The sequence below is a fragment of the Caretta caretta genome, chromosome 11, assembly GCF_965140235.1.
Source record: "Caretta caretta isolate rCarCar2 chromosome 11, rCarCar1.hap1, whole genome shotgun sequence".
Lineage (NCBI taxonomy): Eukaryota > Metazoa > Chordata > Testudines > Cheloniidae > Caretta > Caretta caretta.
Window position 1 is genome coordinate 33,192,175 of NC_134216.1, and position 24,207 is coordinate 33,216,381.

General features: G+C 42.4%; 1 protein-coding gene across 1 annotated transcript in view; it reads right to left on the minus strand.

Annotated features, from left to right (window-relative positions):
* LY75 (lymphocyte antigen 75) overlaps positions 1-22,023 on the minus strand; it is an 84,541-nt gene extending 62,518 nt beyond the window's left edge. Inside the window, 10 exon segments of the mRNA XM_048870232.2 lie at positions 1,011-1,118; positions 4,595-4,752; positions 5,515-5,703; positions 7,826-7,969; positions 11,607-11,717; positions 12,425-12,589; positions 12,889-13,062; positions 17,636-18,007; positions 21,803-21,938; positions 21,940-22,023. Coding sequence (XP_048726189.1) covers positions 1,011-1,118; positions 4,595-4,752; positions 5,515-5,703; positions 7,826-7,969; positions 11,607-11,717; positions 12,425-12,589; positions 12,889-13,062; positions 17,636-18,007; positions 21,803-21,938; positions 21,940-22,008 — 1,626 coding nt within the window. The 5' untranslated portion in view covers positions 22,009-22,023.
* Positions 22,024-24,207: the final 2,184 nt, after the last annotated feature.

The following is a 24,207-nucleotide window of genomic DNA, read 5'->3' on the forward strand; positions in this document are numbered from 1 at the left end:
CTGATAGTATAGTCCAACCTACTTCCCTAAAAGAAAGCATTACACCATTGTTTGGTGTCCAGGCACAGACATGCTAAGTATAAGACTCAAGATCAGGTATTACAGAATTTTCACCCTCTCAGCCAGCGAAGAAAGAACATGTAAAGGAGTGACACACCATGGGCTCTACCAAATATCCTCACTTTGGGTAAGGGCCAGAGGATCAAGCCCGAGACCTATATTGTGTGGGGAAACAAGGCAAAAGAAAATATATCACTATGTGTGCAAAACTGTGCAGGAAAAGCACTGTGACTGTTGCTTGTTAAAAGTCGATACTAGAGTGAAATTCTGGCCCCACTGAAGTAAATGGCAGTTTTGCCACTGACTTTAATGAGCTCAGGATTTTAAAGATGTTTATTTTAAAGATGCAATTAATAATATCAATTTAGGAACATGACTGGAATAGTGATTTAGAGGGGAATAGCTTGTTCAGGAACGTAGGTAGGGAAAAAAGGGAGGAGGTGTTGCATTATGCATCAAGAATGTATTCACTTGTTCTGAGATCCGGAAGGAGCTCAGAGGCACACCATTTTAAAGTCTCGTGGTGAAAATGGTTTTAATTGAATTAAACAAACAAACAAACCCAAAGGGAATTAATGAAAACACATCTATTAAAATTAGGGTTTGTAAAATCTATTTTTTAAAATAAAGAAATATAATATTACATCTTATACGTTGGAAATAAACTGCCTGCCAGAATCCCAATATACTTCTCAGTGAACAGAGGGGTATGACATTTAAAAGACAGTCCCTACCAAGTGAAGAGAATTTTAAATTAAATCAACTTTTGGGTGTAAACTACTTGGACGTATCTTTATAAAACTAGGATAATCCAATGTTTGATAAATTCTTTTAAAATTAGAACTCCAAAAATAGAGGAAATAAAAGTAATTTATGTAGGCAGAATTTCACATTGAAGTAAGGTAAAAGAATCACAAATTTTTAAAATAATTGACATTATGAATGATTACCTCTTTCGGGAAACACTGTTTATCAGATGTTTCATTCAAAACTTCTCCTTTTTTCATACATACATATTTCAGTTTCTCTTCACAAGATTTGACTCTCCACCGACCCAACTATTACATAGGAGGAAAAAAAAGGGGATTTAAAAACCCCTCAACATTTTCAAATTTGAACTTATTTCCAGCTATATTTTAGTTTAAAATCATTGCTGTGATGTAGACATAAGCCAATTTACGTTGTGGGGACTCCTCAAGGCTGAATCAGCCTTTCCTGGCTCTTGCTCTTTAAGGATTAACAATTCTCCTGGATACGGGCCCTATAAAAAGCCTGATTAATTATGCCTGTTTAAGGGACCGCTGTCTGCAGGGTGTTCTGCTATCTCCTGCCAGTGCTGTCTCTTGCTCTTCTCAGCTGTCGTTTACCAAAGTATTACATGGATACCTCATTTTCTTCTTAACTGATCAGGGCCTGCTATGACCCTCTCGAAGACAGCAACTCTGCTGGTCGCAGCAGTACTTAATAGCTCCCCCAGGTTCACCAGATTGTTCCTGCCAAATACAAACCCAAACTGCCCTAAATTGCACTTTCTATGTGTACTGTGTTGTTACATCAACAGACAATGATGTTTCATCATGCAATACTGCCCAAACATACAAGAGCAAGTAAAATCCCACTGTCATCATTTTAAAAGTACATATAAAAGCCTTGATGGAGAAACCCCGAAGTTCAGAGTTTGCTCAAACAACTGGTTCGGATATGTACGCGGAAGTCCGGATGCTATCAAAATCAATGACACCTCCAGCCAAGCCCTAAAGCCCTCTTCCATACTACCTCTCTCTCCCCAAAACATTCCACTGCTCCCCCTCATGTGTCTCCTTGGGGAAGGCCTGTTACACTCTTCTGAGTATTTGCGGAATAGCTAGTAAGTCTACTCCTGGGGAACGGCTATGGCCAGCTCCCCACTCTGGAATCTTTGTGGTGTTATCAAGATCTCTCTCCCCTCCACTCCCCTTTACTACCCTCCAAGAGCCATGGTCTCTCTCCTTCACTCCGCACTCCAGGTGTCTCATTACCCCTTCTCAATTCCCTAAATTGCTCATAGTGCCTCAAGCCTCTGGGGTTTGATTCAGGCTGGCTCCTCACCTCTATAGCTCTGCCTGCCTGCTTGCATCCCTCTTGGCTCTCTGTCACCTAGACATAACAAGGAGCTGGTAAGTGGTAACTCAGAAGGCAGAGCAGGATTGGAAAGAACACCACGGAGCAGCAGGAGAAACAACTAGCTGCCCCTCAACAGCAGCCAAAGCAGCAGTTGCTAGTGGCAGAATTTGAGAACCGCAAACAATTTCTTTCATTCCCTTGAAGCTCATGACACACACAGGGAACTCAGGTTTCAGAGTAGCAGCCGTGTTAGTCTGTATCCGCAAAAAGAAAAGGAGTACTTGTGGCACTTTAGAGACTAACCAATTTATTTGAGCATAAGCTTTCGTGAGCTACAGCTTACTTCATCAGATGCATGCAGTGGAAAATACAGTGGGGAGCTTTTATATACACAGAGAACATGAAACGATGGGTGTTACCATACACACTGTAACGAGAGTGATCAGGTAAGGTGAGCTATTACCAGCAGGAGAGCGGGAGGGGGAGGGAAATAACCTTTTGTAGTGATAATCAAGGTGGGCCATTTCCAGCAGTTGACAAGAATGTGTGAGGAACAGTGAGGGGAGGGGGAATAAACATGGGGAAATAGTTTTACTTTGTGTAATGACACATCCACTCCCAGTCTTTATTCAAGCCTAAATTAATTGTGTCCAGTTTGCAAATTAATTCCAATTCAGCAGTCACTCGTTGGAGTCTGTCTTTGAAGTTTTTTTGTTGAAGAATTGCCACTTTAGGTCTGTAATCAAGTGACCAAAGAGATTGAAGTGTTCTCCGACTGGTTTTTGAATGTTATAATTCTTGATGTCTGATTTGTGTCCATTTATTCTTTTACATAGAGACTGTCCCGTTTGGCCAATGTACATGGCAGAGGGGCATTGCTGGCACATGATGGCATATATCACATTGGTAGATGTGCAGTGAACGAGTCTCTGATAGTGTGGCTGATGTGATTAGGCCCTGAATAGATATGTGGACACAGTCGGCAACGGGCTTTGTTGCAAGGATAGGTTCCTGGGTTAGTGGTTTTATTGTGTGGTTGCTGGTGAGTATTTGCGTCAGGTTTGGGGGCTGTCTGTAAGCGAGGACTAGCCTGTCTCCCTAGATCTGTGAGAGTGATGGATCATCCTTCAGGATAGGTTGTAGATCCTTGATGATGCATTGGAGAGGTTTTAGTTGGGGGCTGAAGGTAATGGCTAGTGGTGTTCTGTTATTTTCTTTGTTGGGCTTGTCCTGTCGTAGGTAACTTCTGGGTACTCTTCTGGCTCTGTCAATCTGTTTCTTCACTTCAGCAGGTGGGTATTGTAGTTGTAAGAACGCTTGATAGAGATCTTGTAGGTGTTTGTCTCTGTCTGAGGGGTTGGAGCAAATGCGGTTGTATCGTACAGCTTGGCTATAGACAATGGATCACGTGATATGGTCTGGATGAAAACTGGAGGCATGTAGGTAAGTATAGTTGTCAGTAGGTTTCCGGTATAGGGTGGTGTTTATGTGGCCATCGCTTATTAGCACCGTAGTGTCCAGGAAGTGGATCTCTTGTGTGGACTGGTCCAGGCTGAGGTTGATGGTGGGATGGAAATTGTTGAAATCATGGTGGAATTCCTCAAGGGCTTCTTTTCCATGGGTCCAGATGATGAAGATGTCATCAGTGTAGCGCAAGTAGAGTAGGGGCGCTAGAGGACGAGAGCTGAGGAAGCGTTGTTCTAAGTCCGCCATAAAAATGTGGGCATACTGTGGGACCATGTGGGTACCCATAGCAGGGCTGCTGATTTGAAGGTATACATTGTCCCCCAAATGTGAAATAGTTATGGGTGAGGACAAAGTCACAAAGTTCAGCCACCAGGTTTGCCGTGACATTATCAGGAATACTGTTTCTGATGGCTTGTGGTCCATCTTTGTGTGAAATGTTGGTGTAAAGGGCTTCTACATCCACAGTGGCCAGGATGGTGTTTTCAGGAAGATCACTGATGGATTGTAGTTTCCTCAGGAAGTCAGTGGTGTCTCCAAGATAGCTGGGAGGGCCTGAGGAGGGAGTCTACATAGCCAGACAATCCTGCTGTCAGGGTGCCAATGCCTGAGATGATGGGGCATCCAGGATTTCCAGGTTTATGGATCTTGGGTAGCAGATAGACTACCCCTGGTCGGGGTTCTGGGGGTGTGTCTGTGCGCATTTACACAGTATGCAAACTTTGGATAAATAATTTCAAGCAATTTCTTTTTTTAAAATAGTGTCAAATAGTTATTTCTGAAACAAAGAGATTTGCTTTCATTATCCCTGTGATATAGCATTATATATATATTTCATTATTCCCAGATATATTTCTGTATATATCAAAGATGATTCAGTTGTATTTGGGGGTTTTTGCTTTCAGCCTTCACACATACACCACATAACACTGCATCTACTATGACTGAAAGAGTATTGGGTTCTTACCTTTCCTGAATAGGACACACAGTTAGGAGTGCTGTTAAAAGGAATTGTTGGTTCATTCTGATTCCAGTAAGTGAAAACCACTTTGGACCCATCTGACCACTTAAACAAAGCTGGAGTATCCTCATTCATGAAACCCATCCATATTTCCTCTTTAGTTTCTAAAGTTAAAATGGGGATGAGAATATAACTTTAGTTTAGCAAGTAAGATAACTGCAAATGAAAATGAAACCAACAAATTTAAGATTTAACAGCATGCAAAATACTATAGGAGCCTCCCAAAACCTGCCATGTCTCAGAATACACTGCATTATTCTCAAATACCCATTCTCACAATGAGATCAGGGATCTGAGACTGGCACAAAGCACTTTTTACCATCCCGTTTTTTCTTATTATGTATAAATATATATAACTGCTTTTTTGGTGATGCTTACACATACAAGCAAAATTACCATTAATTCAAAAAGAGAAAGAATCCTCAGTTTTAGACAGCAGCAGTGGAGAATACGCAGACAAGTTCAGTGACCAATAGCCAAGTAATAACTCAAATAACTGTATATATTTGAATGAAGAACTATCACCATTCTGTTCAAAACATAATACAACAAAACACAAAGTAAAATAAAAATAAACAGAATCCTACCAATATAAAACAGAGTAAACAACGCGAAAAAACTTTGGAGAAAAAAAAAAGTTTCCTCAAGAGAGGTTGATCTTCTTAGATCAGTTCCTCAGCTAACGTGAGTCAGTTTACTCCACTGAAATCAATGTAATAACACTACTGAAGTCAATGGTGGTACACCTATGTAGACATGCGGAGGATCTGGCCTTGTATCTCTCTATCTAAACTGCTGATTCATTAATTTCTGGCCTCATGGAGCTATTGTTTATTTTGTTAATATTGTTAACTATCCAAACTTACCATTATGAAGCTTTGTAACAACCAGCTCAACATCTGCTAAAGAATGTATGCTGATGAGGTCACTTTTGTTTTCTCTGCACGACTGACTTGCCATATTCCAGGAAGCTTGGTTATTCATCTGCATATAGCAAAAACCACTGTATGGAAGCCAGCCCGAATCACATTGAGTCTCCAAGTACCTCCAAACATCTGAGAATGAAGAGAATGTGGATTAGGTGCCATGTGAGTTACACAGATTATTGTATGAACTGAAAGTTTGTTAAATGTTTTCTTGCAGAATCTTGAAGCTTCCAAATCAGAGCTATTATAATGTGTTCACTCAGCAGGTAACTGTTAATATTTCCTCTTTCTCTAGCTCTGATCTCAATGTCCCAGATTGTACCCTCCAATTCACTGAGAAGAGGGGACCATTTTAAAGAGTAGCTACCCCAACTATGTCAAATGGAAGGAGAGTTCTACTTCTGTGATACTGTTCAAGTTCTCTTCCCAAAGTACAGAAATTGCTCTAACAGGAAGCGCACAGAAGATGCTCCAGTCTCTACCAGCATTCCTGTATGTCACACACTTATTACAAATATCATTGACTTAAAGTAAAATGGAGAGAGGTAACGTTAATAAAAACAAGTAACATGGCTCTTACTACGTTGGAACCTAAGCCAAAGGTCAAAGAGAAACATGTGGGGCTTGCATCTAGCCAGCTGGTTTAAGGGGGAGAAACCATAACAGTGATTAGTAATATTTATGGCTGGTAGGGAAGCGGCAAAGAAAACGCAGCTAATTGCAGTGGAAAGTAAAAGTTATCCATTACCCTAAATGTGATGTAAGCGAAAGGTATGTGTCAGAAAAACAACGACGACTGCCACATCTTCCCTTGAAACTGCATTAGAACACACTGCCAAGCAGCTAAAAAACAAAGCTACTTCATTGTTAGTGACCAGTATATTACTCCTTTAGCTTCAGCAGCTTGATTTAGAAGGCATGCATGTCAAGTATATAATATTATTTAGATGTATTGTGGTATCACTGAATGGCCTCATTCAAGATTAATGCTGGGAAAACACAAAAATTCCCAATCTCAGCACTGAAGAACCTACTATCTTTTTCTCCCAAGTAGGTTTCCAGTAAATAGTCTCAACCTCCAATGAGGTTCAGCCTTACTGATTTAAAATACAGCACAAAACATAAATATATTTGAAGTAATTACAAGTTGTATGGTAGAATGTTACAGTAGGTAAACTTACTATTTCATACTGCCTGTTAGACCTTTCCTAGAAGCTTACTGAATGTTTACAGCACTTTACAAAGTATTTTATAAAACAGAAGAGAAGACATAGACCCTGCCTCAAAGACCTTACACACTAACTCAGACAAAACCAAACAAGGAGACACAGTTCAGGTATGGGAGGTGTGAGGACACCACTGGTAATGAGGTCAGTGTCATAACAACACTTAGCTTTTCTCTAGTTTACATCATCAAAGCACTGTACAAACATTAGCTACCTCTCAGCACACCCTTCTGCAGCCGGTATAAGAGAGGTAAAGATTATACAGTGGGTCAGACATCAACTCAGGAGTTCCTGGCTTCCAATTCTGGGCTTGATATAAAGCCAATGAAGTCAATGAAAAGACTCCCATTGAGTTGAATGGGCTTTGAATCAGGTTTCCTATGCTCAATCCACCTAAAACACACGCCTTGTCAATATAGGCAAGCTTTGTAAGGGAAATGGGTTTTCAGAAGAATTTGAATGAGTAAGGATGCCTAGAGGATAGGAACTTCCAAATATTGGGTAAAGTATGAAAGAAGCCACAAGTTGAGAATAGGAAAATATGATAAAGAAAGCAGTATGGAGGAGGCAACTGGGAAAAGCTCAGGGAATGCTAGAAGGAAGTGGGAGATCAGGGTGAGGGAAGATCCTGCACTGTCTTGAAACGGAAGGCAAAAAGTTTGAGTTTGATGTAGAAAAAGACAGGAACTCAGTGCAAAGGGATTTTGGGGAGGGAGGCTGATGTAGTCAGAGTGGGGAGAGGACCATTACTTTAACACTGGCAGGTGACTATAGCAGCAGTGGACATTACCCTCATTATCACTATGTACTGACCAGAAACAAAAAGAAAAGGAGTACTTGTGGCACCTTAGAGACTAACCAATTTATTTGAGCATGAGCTTTCGTGAGCTATAGCTCACGAAAGCTCATGCTCAAATAAATTGGTTAGTCTCTAAGGTGCCACAAGTACTCCTTTTCTTTTTGCGAATACAGACTAACACGGCTGTTACTCTGTGACCAGAAACAGACGCACAGGGATGGATTACCTGGTAATTCTGATTTTGTATTGTTAAGTGGCTTCTTGCAGACATATGGAAGTGCAGTCCCACAGTGGTAACTTTGCCATTGACCTGAGGCAGCATTCATCGCCACGCAGCTTGACCCATCCAAAGGCAACACATTTTGCATGTCTTTGGGAGAGAAAGAACTATATGTAAGAGTTCAGATTTATATAAAGTGAAAGTGATTATTGCTTCTTTTGTCTCACACTTTCTGATGCAATAATAATACTTTGTACTTCTGTAGTATCTTCCATCTGAGGATCATAATGCACTTTACAATCTTTGGCCTGAGGAACTTGTTTTACAATAGGTCACATAGGAAGCCTTCTGAAAGAACCAGGAATAGACTCAAGGAATGCTCATTCCTAGTCCTGTACTTTAACCACAAGACCTAGCAGAATATTCTATCTAAACTACAATTAACACAAGGAAAATTTAAGCTATGACATAAACCAACAGATAAAAATTAATGAAATAATTGTAAGTAAAAGTCAACTCTTAAATTTCCTTGTGTATATTTAGAGGTAGCTCAGTTACAAATACCTGCTCTTAAAATCATGGGAGTTTCAGCTGGAAACTACCAATATAATGTTTACCAAAACAGAAAGCCTGTATTAATACAGGAAGCACGGTAAAAGCAAAACGAAAGAATAGTGACTACATTTGCCACAGAAATCATTTGGTAATAGGCACTGCTTTATGTTTTATCATCAAGTTTTTCTGTCTTTATAATGAGTGAGACAACAAGTATTTCAATACATGGTCCCTCCTAGTCACTTCTCTCTGTTGTTTGGAAACTGGTGCCAAAAGAATAATTTGTTTTTTTCATTAAGGACACAATCCTGCACACTTGGAAATTATTGGGAGTTTTGCCATGGATTTCAACAGGAAGTGGATCAGGTTGTAATTTATTGGGCTTTCCCATCTACCACTTAGAAGTTTTAATTTTTGAGCTACATGGTTTGGATTGTCAGACAACTGGGGGCAGATTCTGCCACCCTTACTTATGATTAGGGCTTTCAAGTGATTAAGAAAATTAATCGCGATTAATTGCACAATTAAAAAAATTAATCATGATTAATCGCGCTGGTAAACAATAGAACAGCATTTATTTTAAATATTTTTGGATGTTTACTACATTTTCAAATATATTAATTTCAATGACAACACAGAATACAAAGTGTACAGTGCTCACTTTATATTTATTTTTTATTACAAATATTTGCACTGTAAAAAACAAATTGTATTTTTCAATTCACCTCATACAAGTACTGTAGTGCAATCTCACAAAAGTTCAACTTACAAATGTAGAATTATGTACAAAAAAACCTGCATTCAAAAATAAAACAATGTAAAACTTTAGAGCCTACAAGTCCTACTTCTTGGTCAGCCAATCACTCAGACAAACAAGGCTGGTTACAGTTTGCAGAAAATAATGCTACCTGCTTCTTGTTTACAATGTCACCTGAAAGTTAGAACAGGCGTTCACATGGCACTGTTTTAGCCGGCATTGCAAGATATTTACATGCCAAATGCGCTAAAGTTTCATATGTCCCTTCATTCTTCAACCACCATTCCAGAGGACATGCTTCCATGATGGTGATAGGTTCTGCCTGATAATAAGCCAAAGCAGGGCGGACTGATGCATGTTCATTTTCATCACCTGAGTCAGATGCCACAAGAAGAAGGTTGAGTTTCTTTTTTGGTGGTTTGGGTTCTGTAGTTTCTGCATCTGAGTGTTGCTCTTTTAAGACTTCTAAAAGCATACTCCACACCTCGTCTCTCTCAGATTTTGGACAGCACTTCAGATTCTTAAACCTTGGGTTGAGTGCTGTAGCTATTTTAGAAATCTCACATTGGGACCTTCTTTGCATTTTGTCAAGTCTACTGTGAAAGTGTTCTTAAAATGAACATGTGCTGGGTCATCATCCGAGACTGCTATAACATGAAATATATGCAGAATGTGGGTAATACAGAGCAGGAGACATACAATTTTCCCCCCAAGGAGAACAGTCACAAATTTAACTGACGCATTTTTTTTTTAATGATCGTCATCAGCATTGGAGCATGTCCCTGGAATGGTGGCCGAAGCATGAAGGGGCATATGAATGTTTAGCATATCTGGCATGTAAATACCTTGCAACGCTGGCTACAAAAGTGCCATACGAACACCTGTTCTCACTTTCAAGTGACATTGTAAGTAAGAAGCAGGCAGCAGTATCGCCCGTCAATGTAAACAAACTTGTTTGTCTTAGCGATTGGCAGAATAAGAAGTAGGACTGAGTGGACTTGCAGGCTCTAAAGTTTTACAGTGTTTTGTTTTTGAGTGCAGTTATGTAACCAAAAAAAATCTCCATTTGTAAGTTACACTTTCACGATAAAGAGATTGCACTTCAATACTTGTATGAGGTGAATTGAAAAAACACTATTTCTTTTGTTTATCATTTTTACAGTGCATATATTTGTATTCAAAAATAATAATATAAAGTGAACACTGTGCACTTTGTATTCTGTGTTGTAACTGAAATCAATATTGAAAATGTAGAAAAACATCCAAAAATATTTAATAAATTTCAGTTGGTATTCTATTGTTGTAAGTGTGATTAATCGCGATTAATTTTTTTATAGCGAATAATTTTTTTGAGTTAATCACGTGAGTTAACTGCGATTAATTGACAGCCTTACTTATGATGAATAGCACCCTGCTTTGCAAATCGTCCCATTGAAATCACACATAAGGTGTGACTCATATAAAAGTGGCAAAGCTGGGTCCTTAGACTTTGAAGAGATGATAAAAGAAATGCTTTATGTGGCAAATCTTATAAAAAGCTCTACTTAGCAAACTTATCCAAAAATAATAAACTCTCACAAAAGCCACATCTTATCTCTCTACTCACTTGCTTCCTCAAATGACTACCATTTGATGGAACAAGAGGCTATTCAATAAGCTGGAAAAAGAGAGAGTTCAGTTCCAAAAAGACTACACAGACTTACTTTGAGGAGGGGCAGGAACAAACACGAGCCTTAGTATTAATGTATAACCCGTATATACAACAAACAAGTATGTATAATCAGTTATACAACAAAGATTCTCATAAATTACCCACAACAAATGAAACCAGATTTCAAATGCAAGGCTTCAAATTCCAAGATACCTAATTGAGCAAAACTCTGATTTCACTGGAACTCTGAGGAATTAAAATAAGTTTTCCAAAATTTGTCTTTGTACCTCATCTCCTACAAAACCACAAGTTAATGTAACCTTAAAGTTAAAAGTTTAACTGCACAAGTCAGGCTTCTATAGCAATTTATCCCAGGTCCCTGGCATATATGTGTTAGTTTATATGCTGTTAAATGTATGCCTTCATATAGCACTATAATGTGGTGAATTACAGTGGTTATGATAATCATATCTTTGAATTCCACAATTTGTGCATAAAATCTCATCCATTCTGCCAGTGGGAAAAAGAAATCATCAAAGAACCCTGGAGCTGCACCAAATATGCAGACAGACAATCTCAAACTGAAGGTATTTTTAAAAGCTGTCTTTTTTCCTAGAGGTTTATTAACCCCAATCTTCCATAATTTAAAACTTGTGTGAATAGTAGGATTCACCTTTTAAGAAAAATGTTTAAGGATGTTTTTCAACTTTTTACTGCAATGGAACAATAATGTTCTCTTTGGTAAAGTGCAATAAAAGAAGATGAAAAGTAAAGTTCCAGTGTGTATTATGAATACATGTTCATTCAATTGAAAAGATGGTTACCTGGATTCCAGTTAAGAAAGTTCAAGGGTGTGTGGTCTGACCACTGCCAACCTCCAGAAATGTCCAGTTGGTTTAAGCCAATCCAAAACACCTCTGCAATGCCATCTTTAGCTGGAATTAATAATTAAAAATGGTTAATTAAAACTATGTTCATCCATTAAATAGTTGTTTTTAAACTAAGGAGCTAACTGAAAATATGTCCAGTAGAGAAACATTTTGCATTGAATATGGATGTGCAACTTCTACTGAAGTAAGAAGAAGTTAAGGTCCCTGGGCAGAACTTGGCCCTTAATTTGTTACAGAATTCCGTTTTCTTCCTCCTGTTCCCTCCAGAAACTGATTGTTTTATTCTTCCATACTCAAAGACACAGTGACACCTCCTCCAGTCCAAGCCTGAATAAAGCCCTGTATGGCTGCACAGGTGATTACATGACAATGACACAAAACACCCTCTTCCTCAAGGGATGAGTGCACTGTTAGAATGGATATAACTAATTTGATTTCCAGATCCAAGCGGATCCCATGCACTGCACTGACACTAAACTGTCAGGTTGACCCATTCTGCATTTTGTGTGTGGACACAGGCCGTTTACTTCTGTTTACATTCACAAACACTATAATACAATCAGATGAACTATATGAGAAAATCTCAGGTTAGATTAGTAATTCATTCCTATTATACAAGTTACAGCACCAAGAGATCTTACATGCCAGAGAATTTTAATGCTACCTTGAAGTTATTCTACTTGTCAGGGTTCCCTGATATTCTGCTGTCAACATACTCGTCTCATCCATTTATTACAGATAGTTATACCTACCTTGTATATAACTTAATTCAGTTGTATTTGTGATGCTCAGTAAATCTCCGCCTTGTGTTTGACATGAAATATAGGCTTCTTTCCAAGAAAGAGGAGACTGTGTGTTTAACTGGTAGCAACTTTCAGATCCTGGATCGTGTTCCCAGGTATCACGACAACCATTCTCTGTATAATGCAAACACATGATCTGGTGACTATAGAAAAACAATAACTGCATTTGGGTTTTTTCAAACATTTTAGTGAACATTATTGTAATACAGAGGAAAATGCAAGGAAGTGTTTTAGTTGTATATTAAAATCACTCATATTACAGAGTATATTTGTATTGATTGTTGTATCAATGTTCCAATATCAGCGAGACCTAATTTTAAAAGAGTTTAGTCTGCAGATATTATACCATAAAATAGAGCTGTACATGAAATTGCAGAACTCTGTTAGGACATCTATTTTGAAAACCTACGTGCCTGGTTTTAAGCAGATTCCCCATTTGGCATCCTGAATGTAATTGGAGGTTGTGGCACACCATTCACCATCTGTGTGTGTTACATCCCGAATGCAGTCATGATACCATGTCTTATTAACTAGGAAGGGGAACTCACAGGGCCTTCCATAGGAGTTACCATCCCTCGTATAGATCTCTGTAAAAGCAACCAAACAGCAGATTTAGTATTTGAAAGAGAAATCTGAACACACCTGAAAGCATTATAATGAATGAATAATCTAAAACTCCCCTCTCACAAGTTTGTTGAGGAAGAAAAGAGTAGCAAATAAAAGCTACTACTTACATGGAGAACATTAACTTAAAAATTACCAAATCACACTGCTATCTAGGAATATTGTACTCTTATTGTTACAAATAACACATAATAATACTATAACCAGAAGAGATTAAATAATTTTTTTTTCTGTTTCTCTCCACTCCCCAGGCATTATTTTTTTATTAGCCAGTATATTATGACAGTGTATTAGCCAGTTTCACTATACTTCCTGTATGGTCAATTAGACCCCAATCCTGTGAACACACTTGTGTTGAACTTCATGCATTTCAGTAATCCCATTGAGTTCAATAAGACTCTTTACACATGTAACATTAAGCATGCGTATAAGCATTTGAAGGATCATCACCTTAGTTAGTTTCCCCCTTTGTTCCTGTGAATCCTTCCCACAAGGAGTCGGGGCCAGCTAGCCACAAAGCACCACCAAGAGCTCTGAGGACACAAGTGAGCCACACCCTAGTATGGGACCCCTGGATTCAATTTCAAGTTGATGTTGTCCCTTTAAACAAACACGAAAATGCTGTATATTACCGTTAACTGCTATTACTTTCTGCCTAGTCTAATGCAAATTGTAAAATGTATAATATCACCCATAAAGGTCTCTTACAGAATACTTTACCTAGCTCAGATTTGACTCCATGCCTGCTGGACAACAGAGGCACTGCACAAACTACTCCCTTCTCAGAAGAAATAAATACAAGACAGCTCTTAGGGTCAGAGACACAGAGTGCACCAAGTTTGACTGCCATGTCAATGCGGTAATCTGAGTCATCATGGCTATAGCACTAGAGGGATACACTGAACACATTCAAAGCACCCCCTTCGCCTCATACAGGGGCAGGTTATTCTCTGTATGACAGATTGTTCGTCAACTAAGGAAGAAATGCTAAAGGAACATTGTGGCCTGCAGCAACTTTTCCCCAAGGCTAGGTCTACACTAGGAACAATTTGCTGCTATAGCTATTCTGGTATAATATACCAGCAAAGCTCTCCCAGCAAGGACACAGCAAAACTGTGCTTTTGCTAGTATAACTATATCTGCACTAGAGCTTTTTGCCAACACAGCTATGTCAGTCAGGGATCACACCACATGACATGCCTGACCAGTACAGCTATGCTAGCAAAAGTCTGAAGTGTACACATGGCCTAAGTGACAGCTCCCTCTGTTAGAGGGCAAGGAGTCATATGACCCTCAGGACTCCCCTGAGAGTCCTCTTAACCTAAACAAAAATCAAGGATCAGGGAGAGGAAGAAGGGATTCCCCCAGTAGATCTCTGATAGGGGAATCTCTTGGAGGGGAGGAAGAATGGTCTACTAGATAGAGCAGTGGACTGAAACTCCGGAGACCATTGTTCAGTTCCTGGCTTAGCCACAGACTTCCTGTGTGACCTTGGGTAAGTTACTTGGGGCCAAGTTTACATAAGTATTTTGATGTCTAAAGATGCAGACAGGTGCCCAATTTCCTTTGGTACTTTTGTAAATCAGATCTTCAAAGGTATTTAAGGCACCTAAGTGAGTCACACACCTAAATATCTTTGAAAATCTGGGCCTCAGCGTTTATCTGCATCCTTAGGCACTTAAATACCTCTGTCTCTCAGTGCCTCATTCCCCATCTGTAAAATGGGGATACTACTACATGCCTACCTAAGAGGGGTATTGTGAGGATAAAATCCATTGATGATTGTGAGGTGCTCAGATACTATGGTGACGATAGTTGTAAAAACAGTGCTGGGAGCTGTCACTGTGGGCACAGGTTCCCTACAACTTCCAAATAAATATAGGAAGCTGATCCTCTTCCTATTGTGGCAAACACAGGTGAGTTGCAGGGTAAGTAAGCATGACTGGAACTCCCTGTAAAAATCCATGAAGCTGACACATTGTCCTCCTTTAAACCCTTCCTAAAAATTCACTTCTGCCATGATGCCTACAGAACACTTGACAATAGAAAAGCAGCTGGTGTGCTTTAACCACTGCTTCTTATGCTAACCATAATAGTGTCATTGTTTCTGTGCACTCCTTCATGTGTCTGTTATATCCATCTGTTGTGTCTTGTCATATTCAAAGCTTGTATAGGCTTTTGGGGGCAGTACCATCCCTTTCATCATATGTCTGTACAGCACCTTTCACAATGCAGTCCCAATCCCTGACTTGAGCCACTACTGCAGTGCAAATAAATAAAATAAAATAATAAATAATAATAATAATAAAGTAATAATACATAGGGTTTCTGTTTTTCAGCATATATTAATTTCATTTTGGGGGGGTTATTTTTAGTAATTGTTGAGTTCGATGTAGATGGGATTTTCAGGGTTTTCTTTTTATATATGCTGTATGAATAATGTATATTATATACTGTAATGCAGAGGTGGGCAAACTATGGCCCGTAGGCCACATCTGGCCCACGGGACCGTCCTGCCCGGCCCCTGAGCTCCTGGCCTGGGAGGCTGTCCCTCCTCCCCTGCAGCCATGCCGCTGCGCAGCACAATGCTCTGGGTAGCAGGGCTGCAGAGCCCGGCCTGACCCAGTGCTCTGGGCTGTGCGGCGTGGCTGCCTGTCCTGGTGCAGCCGCACCACCAGCCACCGGTGCTCCAGGCAGCGCAGTAAGGGGGCAGGGAGCAGGAGTTGGATAGAGGGCAGGGGAGTTCGGGGGGTGGTCAGGGGCATGGATAGGGGTCAAGGCAATTAGAGGGTGGGGAACAGGGGTAGGGGTCCCAGGGGGGCAGTGGTCCCGAGGGGGCTGTCAGGGGGCGAGAAGCAGGGGGGGAGGGGTGGGTTGGATAGGGGACGGGGGACGGGCCATGCTTGGCTGTTTGGGAAGGCACAGCCTCCCCTAACCGGCCCTCCATACAATTTCAGAAACCCGATGCGGCCCTCAGGCCAAAAAGTTTACTCATTACAGCAGGGGTGGGCAATCTCTTTGTAATGTTCCGTGGTGCTATATAACATAGTACTGTTTCAAATAGCACTATGTTAAAGTGCACTAGGGAACCTTTAGTGTGCACCAGCAGGATCAATATGGACTAATTAATGCACAACACAGTAGTGCACTTTAGAAATCACACCCTCATAGTTCATCTTACTGCTCCATGTACACAAGCCCTTAGATACAAATAACAATTTATGTGTTTTCTAGTGTTTATTGGACAAACACCAATTTCTTTTTCAGGGATGTTTTACTGGTGTTTATTGGATAAAACTGAAAATCAGACGCCCTATAATAAGTTACTCTAGCTATGGCAGTAGCAGTAATTTTGGTAAGATGCATGGCACCAAGAGACAGAGAGAATCTGAAGGAGGAGCTCACGAAAGCTCATGCTCAAATAAATTGGTTAGTCTCTAAGGTGCCACAAGTACTCCTTTTCTTTTTGCGAATACAGACTAACACGGCTGTTACTCTGAAACCTGAAGGAGGAGAGTGAAGATGATCCTGGAAAGAAAGGCAGAGGCTGTCTTTATTTGTGTGTATCATCAAAGCAAAGCATTTTAATAATGAATAAAATAAATATAATAATAGTTAATAATAGAGAGTTTTGGAGCATGTTGCATGAGATCATCTTCCAATCAGCTCAGCAGCTGTCTGGTATTGAACTATTACTGGTTTTGGCTTTGCACAGTGTGCAGACTATTCCCCTTTACCTAGATAGCAGAGAATAAACTATTAAAGACAAAAACTGTCTCTCTGTTCCTTCTTTGCACTACCCCAGAGACAGCTATTTCCTGCCTTTTATACAGGGCTTGTGGCAAAGATACAATCCAGGCCTATTTTTTTTCAAACTAAGCAGTTAGCGGTTTGTTATTAAGAGTCTGACTTTTTTTTAAAAAGTTAAAATAATGCTGTTACGGGGAAAAGTAGCTCAATCTACACTTTCTCCATGAAAAACTTTTTACTTGTGAACTTTCACACAGTAGCCAGTGAACACCAATTATCATGGTTAAAATATTGTTCATTTAAATGCAAAAATATTGCAGATAACCAGTTACACAGTTTTCAGATCACCACTCCTACTAATCAGTGTCAAGAACAGATTTGGGGTAGTAGGGAAAGAAAAAAACCTGAAATCCTGGTCTGAATTAAGTTAATGGCAAAACTTCCACTGACTTAAACAGGGACAGGAAAAGGCCTATAAACTACAGTCCTGCTAGAAGGTGGCTGGTGTTTCATATATGAAAGGGATGCTATCAAAAGAATGGTAGGTGTACATGTACAAAACTAGCCTTTTACTTAACACCACTTCTCTGTAATTAATCAATCAATCAATAATGCCACATTACAAATTTGCAATACCTGAACATCATTATCTCTCTGTGGCAAAAACTTCCTTCCTTTATCAGTCTTTCAAATGCTTAGAAGTTGGCATATTCCCACATATTGTTAGTGAAAATCATCACCATATCTCCTACTTCTTCCAGAACAAAATCAAAACCACAGACTTACCACGGTAAGGGTATTCACAAATATCATAGGAAGAGTTACTTCTTCTCCAGGTGTCTGACGAATTTATATTTGCAGTCACAACATTGTCTTTTAAAGTCAGTTTGTACTGGGATGCACCAAATATGGAAGCATCAACACATCGCCACCATAGCATGAGCTGTGAATCACAATTAACCATTTTCAAAGGAGATGCTGGTCTGACTATATTTAATCCAAGGCACTGTTGGGATCCCAAGTGGAAAAGGCGATTTTGGGAGACCCATTTCCACAAAGTTTCATTTGTCTCCTTGCAGTCTGCTGCCAAAATCTGTGAGTTTTTAACTTGTAGGCACTTTCTGGTTTTTTCATGGCGAATGGTAAATGCACCATTACCTGTATATAAATACACATATGCGTCATTTACATGGGAAATTTTGTTTTTAAAACTAAGACACGTTCTGATATGCTCTACCAGAAAGAACTAGCAATTGCAGTATATATACGATTGCTTATCACTAAGGCTAAGATTTTGTCATGGATATTTTTAGTAAAAGTCAGGGACAGGTCAAGGGCAATACAGAAAAATTCACGGAAACCCGTGACCTGTCCCTGACTTTTACTAAAAATATCCATGACAAAATGGGAAACCTCTGGGCAGCTGCAGGGCTGGATAGGAGCTCTGGGGCCCCAACCACTCATGGGGGCTTGGAGTTCCCCTCCACACAGGCTGGGAGCTGCCGGGAGCCCCCCTGCTGCCGCAGCGGTGGGAAGCTGCAGGGATAAGCTGCCACCCATGGCGGCCAGGTGCTGTGGGGATCCACCTGCCGCCTGTGACGGGGAGCTGCTGGGGTCCCCCTGCTGCTGCAGCAGACAGAGGCTGAGAGTGGCTGGGAGCTGCCAGACACCCCCGCCGTCTGCAGCGGCCAGGGGATTCGGGGATCCCCCTGCCACCTCCGACAGCGGATGGCTGTGGGGTCCCCCTGCTACTGTGGCAGTGGGGAGCTGTGGGTATCCCTTGTTGTCCAGGGCATATGGGGGTTGCGGGGATCCCCCACAGCAGCTGGAAGCTGCAGCAGTAAGGGTACCCAGCAGCTCCCAGCTGCTGTGGGCTGAAGTCACAGAAGTCTTTGGAAGTCACAGATTCTGTGACTACTGCAACCTCTATGACAAAATCGCAGTCTTACTTATCACTGGCACAACTTATATAAACCTTAGCGTTAGTAGCACATTCAAATTTCATCTTCCTTACTGAAACATTTCTGTTAATAAAAAAAAAAGATTCTTTCTAAATGTTCATAAAATGAGTTTACAATGTAAGGCCCGATCCTAAGCCCCGTGAGGTCAATGGGAGTCTTTCTATTGACTTCAGTGCACACTGGATCAGATGTTGGATTAATTTGCAAACTATCTGGGTCTGCGACTTTGTTTTCATGCCTGTGTGTAAATCAACTAGAATGCTGTAGTTGATACTCAAGCAGTAATAAATAATCACCATCATCATCATCTCTATCTGCTAATCAGCAGGAACTATCTCTGAATGTGTGTTTGTATGGTGTCCAGCTCAATGGAACCCCCATCCAGACTGGGGTCCTTGGTTGCTACTGTTATATTAATTAATAATAACGATAATATAATAATGGACAATTATCCCATTTCAGAAATGTGCATACAACCATAAAACCATACAATTAAACAGGGCTTGAAATATTTACCCAACACTTACCAGTCGGAGGACTAAGGTAACATTTTCAGAAGCATTAGGGGCCTACGGCCCTTCAAGAGTGACTTAGATTTTGTCTATATGGGAAAGTTTTTTCTGGTATAACCTAAGGTGTGGATTTAAAAGGATATAGTTACACCAGTATAACTTCCCATATGGATACTTACTGGCCTTTTTTCAATATATCTTACGTCAGTTGGAAAGGATTTGAGGCTAAACTGGAAAAAAAAAATCTTATACCAAAATAAGCGTGTCCACAGGGTTATACCAGTTTAACTATATCAGTATTATGGTAAAACTGTCCCTGTAGGCAAAGCCTACACTATAAAGTAATATTCACATATGCTATGTCAGCTAGGAGTGTGAAAAAAATCACACACCCCAGCTGATACAGCTCTGGCAGCAAAACCCCCAGTGTAGTCGCAACTATGCTGGCAGAGGAGTATGTACCTCCCCCATTTCCAGTGGTAAAGTGGGATGGGTCCTACTCCTGGGGGTGTGAGAGGCTCAGGGGAGGGGGGTTGCACAGCAAGTCTGCCCTCCATACACCCCACAGCATCAACTCCTGTGGTTTCTGTTCCACAGGGCTGGGTGGGCTCGGTTTCCTACTCCAGACATTGTGATCTTGCCCCTTCTGTCACAGGTCCACTCAGGTTTGGCCCGGCCATATCTGCTTAGGGTCCTTTCCAGCCCTACATAGCTATGATTCTTAACAGATAAGATTCAAGATTGTGCTTCTACTGGAAGAACAGAGAAACACCAAGGAATCATAGCTTAAGAATCCACTTGAGTTGTAATCCTTCCCTTCTCATGATCTGACTATTTTGGAACATCTGCAGAGATTGAGAATTACAACTGAGATGTAATCAGCACTCAGATACTGTTCTGATAAGCACCTTAGTAGTACTGTACCTGATGAGATAAGGAAAGAGAAAAAGATATACTGTGCATTTTGGTTGTCTCTTGGGCATGTGAAAAGCAGCATCCTTCGTCCTGCAGCTATGGCAAGCCTTCCCAGGCTGGAAAGCAATGTGATCTTTCCAAGCCATTTGGACAGTACAGGGTACAGATAGGGATAGCGGATTTTGAAAAAAAAATTCTTTTGTAAGTGAATTTAGAAAAGCTTCCCACACTACTTCAACCAACATGCCTCAGCTCTCTGTCTACAGGGACCTTCTCTATTCAATCTCTGGCTTCTCTTCTGAGTCTGCCAACAGGAATACCTGGGATGTCTTTGGTGATGTGGACCTTTTTTCAGTAGAGTTACAAATGAATTCAAATTCCTTTTTATGAACATCAGATGACAACATTCATCAGATTGTAACAACTGTCAATTGTTCAACCAACCTGTGTATGAATAAAACTCGCAATCGGATCCTGAGAGATCAGCCTTAGACTATTTTAAATATTAGAGCCCCTGGAGAGCTAATCTGCCCCCGCTAAGGTTTAATATTCTAAAAGATCCACATTTGGATGAACAAATCAGCAGCTGGTCTGCCTAGGATCCATCGTGACTGGCAGAAGAATTTGTCTAGCACCTGAGAGTGGGGCTACACACTGGAAGAACTCACTAGTGCCCCAAACCTAAACACATCAGCTCAAGCACTTTTCTAGCAGCAGGGGCACCTCCAGAGTGCAACAGACTAGGAATTAAGCAGGCCACCATTCTTTGGATTTTGCTATCTACCCTGCTTGCCTCTCCTTCTTTTAATACATTGGTTTGCCCTTGTCACATTATAGTGAAACTAAACTTCTTCCATTTCCTTGGCCTTAGCCGGAGAGGTCGCTTTGCCTCGCCTATCAGTGAACAAACACAAACGCCTGAGCTGAAATTCCCCGGCTGCACCACTTCCTTATACTGAGGACCCGAACTCTCATCTCTCAGGGCTGGGTTTCCCTGAGTGTTTCGGTTCCATCTACTGAGGCCAGGACATGGGCCGTATGGGGTTGTGCTATTTCTGGAAACGCGAAGGGGACGACTACATGGAGGAGGCAGAGAAGACTCGCCGCAAATGCGAAGAAGGGAATGAAAGTAAAAGTGAATTCGCGTTTAGGCGGAGCCCTGCCCCGACCAGCAGCCTTCATGGTCACTCCTACAGTGGGACCCTCTCGCCTGTCCATGCGACGCTCCCGCCCCTGAGTGCGGACCCCTTCACCTCTCCACGGGGCGCACATCCCTTCCCACTAGGGGACCCTGCCCCTCGCCACGGGCGCCCGCTCCTCCCACCCAGTTACAGGCGTTTGCTCCCCGCTCCCTCAAGTGTCCTGAAGTTGCAACTAAATGCGCCACCAAAGCGCAGATGGGGCAGCTCAGGGACTCTTCCCTCCTCCAGCTCCCGAGTCTTCTCCGGTGCCCAGCTGCCTGGGCTCGGCTCAGGGTCCCCGGGGCTGTGGCCCCGCTGCGCCAGGGAGCCGGGCCGGGGGAGCACCTGGAAGCAGGTAAAGGTGAAAGTCCAGCGCTGCGTTACCTGCGGATGCCCCACGCGCAAAGCAGCAGGCTGCGAGCAGAGCCACCCAGCCGCAGGTGGCCAGTGAGCGCCAGGGCGCCCGCCTCATCCTCCCACAGGGCGAGTCCGGAGCAGCCCAAGCAGCCGGCGCGACCCCCGGAGAGATCCCCGAGCGCTTCCCGGCTCAGTGACACTCCCCAGTCCCACCGGCTCTCGCGGCAACCCATTGGAGGAGGCTGGGGCCAATCAGAGCGTTCCCCTCGACTCCAGGCTGGGCGGGTAAGTTGTTGCCGGGCGAAAGCATGTCAAAGGAGTTTACCCTACTAGTTTTAGCATGGACCTTACTTATGAAAGCAGAGTCAGGATGAGCTTCACCCTGACATCTGGTGGTGAGGTGTGGCAAGTTGTGGAAAACAACTTCAGGGGCCAATCTCATTTGCATAGGTACACCCACCCCGGCTAGAATGAGCCCATAGCTGCCCAAATGGTCACTTTGGCTGCTGTGGGATCCCCAGTGTCTCTGTTATTGGGGCAGGAAGAATAAATTGTTATTACTCTGATTATGGGAACTGTGCTTGGAACTGTACTTGAGCTTTTGTTATGGTGGAGGGACTCACCATCAAACTAAGTAGCACTCGCTAGGCAAGGGTCATGGGTTCCAAAACTCTGTGAATGGAGAGAGGTTGGGGACAAGTATTAATACTTGGTGGCATGGGTCCCTTGGTGAGGGGCTTACATGCTAATTGCACTTCCTCCTCTCTCCACTGTGGAATGTCAGAGCTAATTTTGATTTCATTAGAAGTCTAGTTACAGGCTGCTGAGCTCACTTTGGGCTAATAGTGCACCAGCACTGAGGCTCCCCTACTACAAGCTGAATTCACCAAAGAGCTGAACTGACTAAGAGCTGAAATCACTGAGCATTGTGTTAAATAGTGGGGGAGCCTAAAGATATATTGTGGAGCAGTTTGCAGGACGGCTGGAGTGCCTTGTGGACCGGCTGGTGGAGCAGTTCGTGAGACGGCGGGAGCTGCTTGTGTGCCACGGAGCCGAGCGAAGCAGTTTGTGGGGCGGCTGGTGGAGCGAAGGCCTATGGAGCTGTGCAGCGGTCAGCTTCAGATCATGTAAGGTGCCCCTTACCTCTCTTGCCCCCCCCCCATTTCCACCCAGGTTGGGAGGTAAAGCTCTGCAGATCAACTTTTGAACTCTGGGGCTGCCCTGACCAGGAACAGAGACTTTTGGGTCATTGGACTTTGGGTGATTTGGGGTTGCTGGACTCAAGAACCAAAAGGAAAGGGCATGCCCCAATTTGCTTGGGGTGGGTTTTTTGCTCATGGGTTGTGTTATGTATCCTGTTGGTGGTGTTTCCCCACATTGTTTCTCTCTGTTATTAAAACTCTTTTTGCTACACTCAGACTATGTGCCTGCGAGAGGGGAAGCATTGCCTCTTGGAGGCGGCCAGCGGGGGTGGTATATATTTGTCCCAGGTCACTGGGTGGGGGCTCGAGCCGGTTTGCATTGTGTTATTGGAATGGATCCCCTAGATATTGAACCCGGCCCTTGTTGCTGCCAACTCTGATGGGCAGAAGGGTTACACTTAAAATCACACCCCTCGGTGCATTCAGGCCCCTGGGTGGGGTGCAAAGGGGAACCAGGACTTCACTGAGACATACATAAAAGGAACAGTGTGAGAAGCTTTAAGCAGCACAGAATTTATTTCTACCCCCCATCAGTCTCCATCAGTTCAGCTGCATCCCCCTGCATCAGTCCCCTCCCCTTAGTCCCCATCAGTTCAGCTCCAGTCCCCCATCAGTTACCTCCTCTCAACCCATCAGTTCAGCTACAGGCCCCCATGTCACCTCCTCTCAACCCCCGTAAGTTCAGTGCCCTCCCCCACCTCCAACCTTACCTCTGAATTCTTCTGGGGTTCTTCACCTAGGGGCAAGGTGCATCCCCCTCCCTCCCCCCTTTCTGGGCTGGGAGTGCATCTTCAGCTGACCTTAGACTGAGCTGGGTTGCCAATTTTGGTTGGACATATTCCTTGAGGTTTCATCACATGACAATCCTCAATTAAAGATTAATAATCTTTAATTCCTGGAGACTCACTCCAAGGCAATACTGTAGGATTGTCAAGCCTACTTCACCCTCTCTACCCTTTCCCAGTCCCTGTTGGCCTCTGCTCCTCCTGCTGCCTCCTGGGCCTGGGAAAGGGCAGAGAAGATGAACTAGGGTTGACAACCCTACAGTATTGCCTTGGAGTCTGTAGGGGGAAGGAGACAGCTTCTGGGGTCCTGTGAGAATGGCTTGGGGTTGCTGAGAGAGAGAGCATGCACACTTTTCCTATAGCAGCTCTGATTGATTGGCTGCCTGCCCCACTTACCACCTCCTGGGGAAGAGCAATCAGAGGGGAAATAGTATTTGATTCAGCA